General features: G+C 57.8%; 2 protein-coding genes across 2 annotated transcripts in view; one reads left to right on the forward strand and one right to left on the reverse strand.

Annotated features, from left to right (window-relative positions):
- Positions 1-64: 64 nt before the first annotated feature.
- Positions 65-6,597, reverse strand: VOLCADRAFT_104367 (uncharacterized protein; the record flags this gene model as incomplete). Its single annotated transcript, XM_002949675.1, has 8 exons — positions 65-82; positions 611-728; positions 952-1,286; positions 1,679-2,265; positions 2,659-2,908; positions 4,022-4,527; positions 5,337-6,045; positions 6,457-6,597. 8 exons carry the CDS (start codon positions 6,595-6,597, stop codon positions 65-67), a joined length of 2,664 nt encoding a protein of 887 aa, XP_002949721.1.
- A 1,913-nt stretch (positions 6,598-8,510) lies between these two features.
- Positions 8,511-12,080, forward strand: part of VOLCADRAFT_104368 (uncharacterized protein) — a gene marked incomplete at its 5' end in the record, with an annotated part of 12,181 nt that continues 8,611 nt past the window's right edge. The window contains 4 exons of the mRNA XM_002949566.1: positions 8,511-8,663; positions 8,854-8,979; positions 10,401-10,730; positions 11,415-11,526. Of these exons, the coding sequence (XP_002949612.1) occupies positions 8,511-8,663; positions 8,854-8,979; positions 10,401-10,730; positions 11,415-11,526 (721 nt within the window). The remainder of the gene's footprint in view (positions 8,664-8,853; positions 8,980-10,400; positions 10,731-11,414; positions 11,527-12,080) is intronic.

The raw sequence follows: 12,080 nt of genomic DNA on the forward strand, positions 1-12,080 counted from the left end.
CTTAGGGTTTTAGCAGCACATCACACCTTTATATCCGCGGCACATTCGCATCTCAGGCACATGATCATACGATCAGCATCTCCTGCAAAGCCATACCGGCCAGAGATGCAATGCAATGCGTGTGTGCGTGCACTCGGGAGCCAATGAGAGTGAGATTGTGTGAGAGAGAGTGCGTGCGTGAGTGTGCGAATCTCCAGCGCTCCCCAGGGGGGTTGTCGAGCCCGTATGTAGCCTAACTGACTGCTGACACCTGAGCCCCCTCCCTCTTTTCTCTTTTCTTTTCCCGCCTCTAGTCCCACGAAGGCTCCGAAACCGCCGATGTCCGAATGAAGGAAGGAACACCTTGGGGGAAAAGACCATGCGTCAATACGCTGATACGGTCGTAGAGATCTGCCGTACAATCCGAAGAGAGCACTCCTTTAAGCTCCATAAAATGGAGCCACCATAGAAGTTGGAGCCCCTGCTACGGAGCACCCGATACTGGAAACACCGTTTCGAGGGGATGGGCTGCTGCAACAGGTGCTATTGCTACTGCTCCTCCAGGAACAGCAGTAGCAGCGGAGGAGGTCGATTGCCGCTGCCCCGCCGCCCCTGCCATCGCGGAATCCACCGCCGTCGCCGCCGCCGCCATCGCGACCCATGGGACGGCCTCATTCGTCAAGGCCTCCCACAGCTCTGGAAGGTGCCTCGCTGCCGCCACCAGCGCCGCCTCGTGGGCCGCGGGATTGCTGCAAGTGCCGAGTGCGGAGGGAGCCGCGCGGCCCATGGGTCGGTCGATCACCCGGGCGGCGACGACAGGGTCCGTGTAAGTGTCAGTATCAGTGCTCGGATGAGGTCGGTCGGTGTCAGCAAGGGGGGTTAAGAGGGGAGATGTACCGCATTTTCTTACCCCGAAACCCATGGCACACCACATCACATGGCCGCACATGGGGTCCCGCGCCGTCACCTCACCTCGCCCACTCCCGTACACCGAATGTCTCCTCCCGCAGCGCCGCGAAGTGTCTCGCCGCCAAGGCCCCCAGAAGCTCCGGGCGGTCCGACCATAGCCCTGTCGCCGACAGCGCCTCACGCAACCCGCTGACGTAGCCATTCAGGTGGGAGAGCGCCGCCGCCGCCAGCGGCCCCAGGGCCGCCATGGCGCCGCTGGCGCCACCCGCCGCCGCCGGCAGCGGTGCGGGAGGTGGCGGCAGCGGCGGCAGCATGGCCGTGAGGGCCTTGAGCAATACTCTCGTGTCCAACATGGGGCCAATGGAGCTGGCGCCGCAACATGCCGCGATGCCAACGACCTGGTGGGGGTCGTTGGTGGATGGTGGTTGTTACGGTTGTGGGCTGGCAGTTGGAATTGGGAAGAGAAAGAGGCCGCGGCGATGGCGACGGCGTTTGGGGCCGAATGAAATGTGGTGAAGGTGATGGACGGCACCTTGCACATAAACCTTCCTGGCGGCCATGTGCATGCATGTGGAAAATTCCCGGACGGTGCTATCGGTAGTTTTGGGACAATCCGTAACCTTGCAGATCAATATTAACTAGCAAAGTTTTAATTACCTAATACTTTAAGTTTGTAAAAAGCGAACGTTTAGGGAATATAAGTAGTGATGATAGAGATGGAGAGATTGCTGCGGCGGCAAAGGGAGACGAAAGGCAACGGAAAGGCGACGCCAGCCGCCGTACCTCCCACCTTGTCACACCCATGAGCCATCTTGACCACCCGGGGGCTCTCCAGGAGAGACCGTAGCGCCGCGGCGGCGGCGGCGGCGACGCCATCGCCTCCGACAGCGTCGATCGGAACCAGCGCCGTACAATCAAAAAGGTACACAGTCGCGCGCCAACCTGACACATGCTGAGTGCAGTACGGCACATCTGCTCCTGCCGGCCCAGCGCCGGTCGTTGCCGCCGCCGCCGCCGCCGCCGCGGGCACATACACCGCCGCCACCTCCGCTCTCCCTCCACCGCTGTTATGGACCGCAAGGCCCGTCTGGCCCGAGCTGTAGCAGTGCCGCAGCATGGCGTCGAACTCGGCAGCCGTACGAAGCCAACGAACTGCAGGCTCGTCCAATCCCGGAGGCTGCTGCTGCGCATGTTGCTCTGCACTTCCCCCACAATACGGGGACCCATCAACACCACCACCATTATCACCAGTATTAATACTGCTAGTATTGTTATTACCAACTTCACATCCCATGAAGCCCTCATAACAACCAATGTCATAATCATCATCATGATCCCGGGGGCCCCCGCGAGGTAGTGTGATGGGTAACCCCACACCTACTGGCACAGGTATCGGCACGGGCACGGGCATCGGCACAGGCAGGCCCACATGGCAAGCCGCTGCTTCAGGCAAAGTGACCCACGGGTCCGTCCCGACACTATTGGCGCTCCATTCCCCTGGCACCAGCTTCCCGACTACCGCTGATGATGACCCCCCATCTAGACCAACAGCTGCACCCGCAGTAGCAGCAGCAGTAGCAGCAGCAGTAGCAGCAGCAGTAGCAGCAGCAGTAGCAGCAGCAGTAGTAGTAGTAGTAGTATCAGCAGTTGCAGCAGATCCTGGCGATGCTATTCTTGGTGCTACTGCTGCTGCGGCTAAATCCGGGGCGCCATTGGGGGTTGCTGCAGCCGCCATCTGCTGCTGCTGATGGTGGTGGTGGTGTTGATAACCTGGGGGGCCCTTTGAGCTCTCTGCAGCAATAATAGCCCCGTTGGCATTGATGGCGGTAGTGGCGGTAGTCGGCGTCATGGTGGTGGTCGCGGAATGCTGGAGGGGTTGTGTCGTCGCCGCAGCCGCCGTCGTCGCCGCCAGCGATGGTGGTGGTAGTGGTGTCGGTTGCGGGCCCACCCCGAGGTCCTGCCCCTCATTCCGGGGGTACTCCATCAACAGCGCGTTGAGACGCAGTCGAAGACGGCCCTCCTGCATACATACATACATACATACATACATACATACATGTACTCAAATAAATGGTACACACATACATACAAACAAACGCGTGAGGGAAAGAGGAGACAGAAGGGAAAAGGGCCGGAGGTTGGACGTGGGGGAAGGGAGGTCCAGGGGGCTACACACACACGCGCATACGCACACGCACACGCACACACACACAAAAAACACCACTTCTGGGAGTGGCCAGTGGCGCAGGCGGCGGTGATACAGCAGATCGCGGCCGCTGCGTGTGAGATATATCTGCCGGTGTGGTGCTGTTGCCTCGAGGCATCCCTAGCCCCGTCGGTGAGCTGGTCGGTAGCTGCTAGCCGAGTTCGTCCCCGGGCCCCGTCACGTGCGCTCGAGAGGCGGTTAGCGTGGGTTAACGGTTAACCCTGCCCCCGCTCCCCCGCAACGGAGAATCGGGTGAGAGGCCGGGTGAGCTTTCTAATCGGACCTCGTGCCTTAGAAGAGAGGGGTGGGGTCTGTGCAGGGTTTCCGGGTTTCCTCTGTCTTAGGAGTGAACCCTCACCCCAAGAGCCGGATCAGGCCGGGGAGGGAGGGGAGTCGTGTGGCGTGTTTCAGAGGCTCAGTGAACGCAAACTCGCGTGACGGAGCCTCTTGACTCGGGAGAGCGTGCGCGCGTGCGACGGCCCCCACCCCTACCCCCGGGGGGGGGGAGGAGAGCGAAGCTAGCGGACCTGCGGCTCTCGGCTGCTTAGGAGGGGGCAGAGGCCCCCCTCTAGCGCCCCTCTCCCGTCCGCGGGAGAGAGCATGCTTAGGCGGTCTTTCCATTGGGGCTGGGCAGCAGCCCCTGGCCAGTGTCAGGCCCGGTCAGATACTTGTAACGTTCACGTACAACACACGCCATGACACACACGCCATGACACACGTTCACATGTACGTCGCTCGCCCCCCACCCCTTGTTAGTCATATCCCCACACACGCCTCTATCCGCCCCCGATTCCCACACCTTCCCAGATCAAAACACCCACGCACTTCCTCTTCCCGCTTCATCCCCCCCGGGCCCCCTTACAACCAAACCAAAGCCCTTCCTCCCCCACCACAACAACACACGCCATCCAACACGGAGTGTCGTACCATACTGTCCTTCTTGTCGTACAGCAGAAAGCCTCCAAACGGGGCTTCATTCAAACGCGCCATGATCCCGCCAATCAAGCCGCTGCCGCGCACCATCGCATAGGCCGCCGCCTCGCGGCCTTTTAGCTGGGCTCCCACTATACCAGAATTCACGGTGTAGTCCGGAGGGCCAGAAGCAGAAAGCAGAAGCGCCGCCGCGCGTTTGAGCTTTTGCTCCGGCGCCGTACTAGGCCACGCGGCCGCGATGGCGCCCTGCAGCCCGGCGGCGGCGGCGCGGTTTAGCGCTGGGAGGCTCATCGTCACGCAATCAACGTAGGTTGTCGTACCGGCGGCTGCGGCAGCTGCTGCATTAAAACCAGTACCATCATTGCTGCTGCCGGTATTGTTTCCGCTGTTGGTTGTGTTGGTTGTACGGGTAATGCGAATTGCAGAAAACACGCCAGCACTGGCGGGATGTTGGAGGAATGTACGGAAGATCGCGGGTGACGCCAGGGAGGGTTGGGCTGCTGCGGCCTAAGAGGGGGCAGCAGAGGAGGGGTGGTGGGGGCCCGTCGCCGGAGCCGCCGGCAAAAGCGGGAGGGGGTTTTGCAGGAGGTATGTGGGAGTTGGGTGGTGGCTGGGTTGGTACCTAGAGGCAGCAGCACACAGATTTATTCCTACTCGCAGCTTCTAGGCATCGCGCCAACAACGCCCTTTCATACCTCCACCTCCTTACCCCCACCTCCTTGAATAGCTGAAGTCCCGTCCCATCCTCTCCCCCCTCCCACCCGTTTTTAGTTGGTCGTATTGGGGCTCATTGGATTGGAGAGAAGAAGAAGAAGTAACGGTGTGGATGCTGACTGTGATTGTGATTGAAATCGTGTGGTGATGACAACCCTGTGTGTGATTCGCGTGTGGAAGCTAGTGGAACTAAACAAGCCGCTTCGCAGACAACATGTTCATACCCCTGGTAACCCCTGGACGTCTGTCTCCTAGCATGCTCCCGCTGGTCAGGCCAGCGCCTGAGGAGAAACCCCCATCATAAAACACACACACACACCGTGCTCCGCGCTTGCCCTCCCCTGCCAGCACACACACACCCCGTGTATTTGTATACACGTGTGTCTTTCTTCAGTTGCATCTGCTGCTGCTGCTGCTCTCCCCCCCCTTCCCCCCGCACACACACCACCTACCTCATCATCTCCAGGATCGGTCCCAGACGCCTCCCGGGTCCTTTTTCCTCCCCCACTAACCCCCACCAGCGGGTTTCTACACTTTCCCCCCTTTGCCATCCTCTCTCCCCCGCGGCCCCCTCTTCACTCCCCCCCTCCCCTACCAACCAGGGAGCTAGAGACCAGGGGCGACAAGTGCCTCCACGGCAGCGTGAAGGGCGGCAGTCCGTCCGCAGCCCCGGAACCAGCCCCGCCCAACCGCTGTACTAACAACCGCCGTAACTGACTGGCGGCGGCGGGACCCGGAAACGCTCGCAGACCCAGGTCTTCAAAGCTGAGACGGGGTTCGAGCTGCGCCGCCGCCGCCGCTCCTAACTCCGCTGCCGCCGTCGCCGCGTCGCCCAGCGCCGCCATGGCGCCGCTAATCGCCGCTGCATCGTACGACGCGCGATGGTGGTTGTACTGCGACTGCTGGCGGCCGTCATGAACCTCCCCAGCGCCGCTGCTGCCGTACACGCCGGAAGCGCGACCTCGCCTGGCAACGGCGGCGGCGGCGGCGTCAGCCCCCCCGCCGCCTCCGCCACTGCTTCCGTCGCTATCTGGCGGCGTCCTTGGACCCACGGGACTGCCGCCGGCATGCCAGTTAAGAAGTGCCGGGAGGTCCAGTACGACACATGTGTCGGAATGGTACGGATTGCAGTACAGAAACGCGCCGCCTGTTGGGTCTTCCAGTCCAGGCTCCTCGGACTGAAACTCGGGTCCATGTGCCAGCAGCTGCTTGCATCTCAAAGATCCGTTACTTGGCCAGCACAGTGCGGCCGCATCGTGCGCGAGCCGCGGATACTTGGCGCGCAGAGAGCTGGTCAAGCGAGCCTGGAAGGAAGGACGGGCGGGCGGGTGGGATACATGCAAGAAGGATGGGAGGGAAAGCGGCGAGAAGGGGGAATTACGACACATGTGTATGTAATCAGGAATACGCAAGAAAACAGAAAAGATTGATAGCTGCGAAGTACGAGGGGGAGAGACGGGGAAAGTCGGTGGGAGATCTGATCGTGAGAATTGCCGTGGGCGGGGAAGAGCGGGGCATTAAGTTGGTCTGCAGACCCACAAGGGTGGGGAGTGTAAGAGGAAGAAGTCTCACAACGGCGGGTGGCAAATGTTGTGAAGAATGACGCAAATATGTAGAAATATGTAGCAAAAGAGAATGGTGATTCGGCAGTGCGATGACAAATTTTGAGACATCGCGCCCGGCGCTCGAGCTAACGACAACAGCACTTGACCCACCGCGAGGACGCTATGCGGTCCAGTAGGTCCATCTTTGATGGTTAGAAGCTCCAAGGCAATGCGTCGTCGGAAGCGAGCAAGAGTCTCGCTGCCGGGCCAGGCGGCAGCCACTGCGGCGGCGACCGCTGGGTTGTTGTCCATGATACGATATCGCAGCACCCAGGTGCACCCACAATCGATTAGAAATCAAGGAGCATCATAGCATCAAGATTTCTCAGAAATTTTACGATCTTGGCATAGGATTGGATGCGTGAGCGTTGAGGTTAGGACGAATGAGGCCGTCATCTTGCACCAAGACCTTAGCAGCTTCGGGGCTGTTGAGCACCAAAATAGCTAGAGAAAGTATCGAGAAAGATAGGTGAGAACCATCAGCGCTTAGAACTCATTCTGGGAAAGCACAAGGATTCGACATTTTGCCCACTCGACGGCACTAGAGCTCGCCCAGGTTATGGACACCTCACGACATTTTGTCAGCTGCCAGTTCCAGTTATAATATTTTATATGTACGTGTCCACAATGCTACGTGGCGATCCGGACTTTACGATCGCACATCAGACATCACCATCGGTCGCGAAATGGCGGGAAAGCGGGCAGATAGAATTGACCCAAACTTGTTTGTCCAATCACTTTACAGATTCACTACACTAAAGTCCCGCAGACCGGAAAACTACCAACTGGACTCCAACAGCTTCAACCCAAGAATTATCCTGACAACGCCGAAGAACTTATGCATCATTGAAACGGACCTACCCCAGACGGATTAGGCAGGCATTTCAGACAGATTAGGCAAAACCTGGAAGTCGGGCGTAAAGCTCTCTTAACGTCAACAGCCAATCTGTTCTGGCATCGTTTTGTTCTCTGGCATCAACGGCCAATCTTATTGGATCCATGATGTCCGAAATGAACAACAAATCAGGGAAAGATTATGCCGCTCTTGACTTTAAATGGAAGTCCGACGTCATATGTGCTCAATAAGCTCCGAACCCTGGGCCTGGACAAGCCTTGCTTATGCCGCAATTGAAGGTGGAATGGAGAGACGGGCGATGGAAGGGTGCGAAACCATTAATGCAGCATACAGCCATGCAGAGTAAGTGCGGCAGGACGGACCCATGGGTCGTTATCGAGATAGCCTTTTCTGTTGACCTCTGAACCTCTGTCTCAACATCGCCATCCCTCTCCACAGGCATACTTACTGCACTGTCTTGTCCACATCCGTTAATGATCGTGCAAAAATGAACTGCCGTCGTCCCCTTGCCCAAACCTCGTAAACGAAAACTTGTTGCTCTACCTGATACCGGAGGGACTGCCAGCACAAAGTGATGCTAGTACGGCCTGGCCGAGTTAGCATTGAGTAAGGCCCTCAGTGTTGTGCGCGGGAGGCGTTCCTAGGAGCGCTTTGGCACTCGACACGATCGAGGTCCAAAAAATCGCCGACTGTATTTCAAGAACCATTCCGTGCTAAAGGCATAAAATCATGGCGCAGAACCTTTCCGGTCTCAAGGCATTTTTCCAGGATTTATAACAATCTAAACTTCACCATGAAGTATAATGTCCGCACGTCCATGAGGGGAGATGGCCGTGTTCAGTTGGCCCGACCTTCCCATGCCTTCCCCAACAATCACCTGCTGAAAAAAGGGCTGTGGACAAAATTAATACTGTTGATAGTAATGTTGATACTGGCCTTCTGCGTGCATCCAGTACCTCGGCGGTCATGGAGGGCTCCGGGCCAGTGAAAGGAGTAACGGTGGGGGGGAGACAAGGTACTCGGCAAAGCCTCCCATGCTGCAGCTGCTGTCCGACTTATCGGATGGCAAGACGTCGAACTGTGTTTATAAATGGTTTCGTCAGGTTCATAGTTTGCCTAAGTTACATTTTAGGCCTATGGATCATAATGTCCATTGGTTGGTGTGGATGCCAGGAAGGTAGAATCCGTCTCCCAGTTTCATAACCAGCCATTTACACAAAGTGAATTGTGAGGTGTTCCATTTCATGTAGATGCATAAAGTAATAAGTCAACATACGTTTTTCAAGTAGTCACACAATACAGCTGCGCTATGGATGAGGATGAAGGGGCCCGTGGCGAGGAGCAAGGGCCTCAGCCCAGCAGTAACAGCAATCTCTTCACGTCGCTTGCTGCACAAGAGGCTTTGGCGATGCTATCGAGTGCAACAAAATCGACAGACCCTGCACCGAGGGTTTTCGCGAGGGTATGTATATGGCTTTTAACTGAAATAAGTTAGAGCAGCAGACAATGCTGCGTTTACTGTATTTTTACTGTCATGTTACTGAAGGTTGATGTTTGGCGACAGAGCGAGACTTGCCCATTGGGCGAAGTATGCTTGCGTTTACACAACCCATACACAGTTCGTTGCGCTGTTTTGATTTTCATGTTCACAGGTCAGCTCTCAGTTGAAAGAAGGGACTGGAGCTGGCGGCAGTATGCAGCGACAACAGAACCCGGAGGACCGAGAGGCCATGCTCGCGGCAAAGGAGCGCGGCAACGAGCTGTTCAGAGCGCAAAAGGTGAGGCGCTCGGGGTTAAGCTTCAGTATTTAGGCCTATCTACCGAAAAGTCGCATCAGGAAAGATCCATATTTATCCAAATCGTCATGCCAGGGCGCGTCTAACGCTAATTGTTGTCGAGCGCTTTCCGCGCACCCGGCTCCCTCCCCCTTCCCCATAATGCACCTGTGCCTTCCTTCTCCCATTGTCCTATGGCAAACGGTACCGCCCGTACTTGTACGGCATTGATGGACAACATTCAGTACGGCGAGGCTGCAACCGCGCATACCGAGGCGCTCCGCTATGCGTACGATGCGGATGACGTGGCCACCTTGCTGAGCAACCGCAGCGCGGCATACGCGAGGTGGGTTTTACTCCCCCATCACCCTTTCCCCTTCCCCCCTCCCTCCCTCCCTCCCTCCCTCCCTCATTTATTATCCATCCTTGTCTTCCGTGAATGGCGACTCCCCACCGTCCGTGATTGTTGCAGCTTCAAGCCCCCTTTTCCCGCCATCCCCGGCCTCTTAACCACCAAACACCACCAGATTTCATATCGTAGTACATGTCGTACACCGTACACCGGACCTCTCCAACCGCTTCTTGCTTGCTTTTCTTGGCTTTTCTTCTTTCCCGAACTCTCCCCCCATGTTTCCAAAACCCTTTGTACGTCCCCGCAGCTTGAGCCGCATGTACCGTAGTCGCCCAGCTCGCAGCAGCGAGTACCGGGCGCTGTTCGACCTGGACCCCACCTCACTCGCCCAGATGGCCCTTAAGGACGCCGAGCGAGCGGCAGCCGTACGGCCGGGCTGGGCCAAGGCGCACTCCAGGCGGGGCACGGCGCTGTTCCTGTTGGAGCGCTTTCACGAGGCTCGGGAGGCGTTTCTGGACGGCCTGGCTCTGGAACCCACTAACACAGTACTGCAGGTGCGCGCGTGAAGGGGGGAAGAGGAAATGTGACCCATGTGAGTGTGACCCATGGGTCGGGTCGGGTCGGGTCGGATTGAGAGCTGAGCCGAGGAAAACGGAGGATTGTGGTACGGCAGAGACGGACCCATGGGTGCAGGGAAACAGGTTGGGTCGGGTGGGTCGTGACGGTGGTGGCGATGATGGGGGGGGTACGCAGGTGGGGTCGTACCTTGTACGGCAACGATTGTGTATCGTGTGCGCATGCGGCTCAAGCGATTGAACATGCTGGCGTCTGCTGCTCCCTCTTCACCATCACGGGCTACTAACCCCACTGCAGGCAACATGAGCGAATGTGCGCCATGCCTTCTGTATCCGATTCTTCCTTGGGTTCCCACCATCACCACCACCACCACCACCACCACCCACCCACCCACCCCCCAACCCCCCACTACCACCACCCGTCGGCACACCCACCACCACCACCACCACCCAACCCACCACCACCACCACCCGTCGGCACACCCACCGCACCGCAGGAGGGTATGCGGGAAGTGCAAGCTGTCCTCCAAGCGGACGAAGGAACGGAAAGCGGAGACGGCGAAGCCCCTGCCACTGCCGCTGCCGGCCGCGGCGAAGCTGCCGCCGGCTCCACTCCCCCCAGCGGCTCCAAGCGGCAGCGGCCTCTGGGGGCCGGCGGCGGCGCCGGCGGCACGGCGGCACTTCGCAGCGAGGTGGACGACTGGGACTGTTCGCTGTGCGCGGGGTTGCTGTACGAGCCGGTAACGACGCCGTGCGGTCACACGTTCTGCCGGGAGTGTTTTGCACGCGCCATCGACCATCGGCCGCGCTGCCCGTACTGTCGTACGGTAAGGCACACAAGAGGAGGGGGCTTAGAACGCGCGCACGTGTGTGTGTGTCTGTATGTAAGCGCATGGGGGGGCCCCTGGCCGCATGGATGGACCTTTCCCTCAGGAGCACCCTACGTCCCACGCGGGTTTCGAACGGGGGTCCTGTTGCGATTGTTCTGCAGCAGGAAGAACGGGCAGCTACTGATTTCTACTGCTGTGATGGTGTGGGTTTGTCTGGCGGTTTGTCTAGGGGGGGGGGATGTATGTTTGGACCAGCTGGTAGCTCTGGATGTGATGAGCCCTCCTGGGGGGCCGGGGATGTTCTCGGAGCTTTAGACATATGAAAACGTCCGTGCTGTGTCGAGTATTGTACGACCAATGGTCGGTCTTTTTTCTCACATGCCTCAACCTCCCACACATACACACATACATACATACATACATACATACATACACACACATACACACATACATACATACATACATACATACATACATACATACATACATACATACATACATACATACATACATACATACATACATACATACATACATACATACATACACACATACATACATACATACATACATACATACATACATACATACATACATACATACATACATACATACATACATACATACATACATACATACATACATACATACATACATACACAAGCACCTCGTGTTCGCCAGGTCCTGCACGTATCGCGCGACTCGCTACCCATCACCATCACCCTGGCCAACATCATCCGTCGGTTGTTTCCCAAGGAGTACGAGGAAAGGCGCATGGAGACGACAGCAGGCGGTACGGCAATGTTGTCTGTCTGTGTATATGACGTTGATTACACTGTGGGCTGAAAAGCCGGGGGCCCAGGGCCGAAGCACAGCGCGGGGGGCGGGTGCATACGGCTGGTTAGTCTCATGCACTCCGCCCCCGGGTCAGGCCGCACGGGAAACGACGGCCGGCACGCAACAGCGCTTGTTTGGCGCTCCAACTAGACGGGATCTATGCCCGTTGGTCTCCTAACATAAACGAAGTCGCAACTGGGGGGCTCTTCCTGCCGACCGAACGAACCGAGCATCTCAGAGAGCTCGCTACCAGGACTTGGGCGACCGGGAGCCCGACGAGTCTTCCCGGGCTGGGGAGGTCACCAAGCTCAAAAATCCTCACGCAAAAAAGAGCGCAAAGAGCTCACACCACAAGACGCCAAACAGCCTCCTGAGACTACTACCCTCCTCCGCCTCTCCCTCCCTGGGCTAGTCCAGGGGAGATAGCCCCCGTCGAGGGGGTAACACCGCACAAGTCCGCGCCCTTCCACAGCACTGGGTCTAAATTGAAAAGTACTCAAACGGGAAGAC

This window comes from Volvox carteri, assembly GCF_000143455.1.
Source record: "Volvox carteri f. nagariensis unplaced genomic scaffold VOLCAscaffold_15, whole genome shotgun sequence".
Lineage (NCBI taxonomy): Eukaryota > Viridiplantae > Chlorophyta > Chlorophyceae > Chlamydomonadales > Volvocaceae > Volvox > Volvox carteri.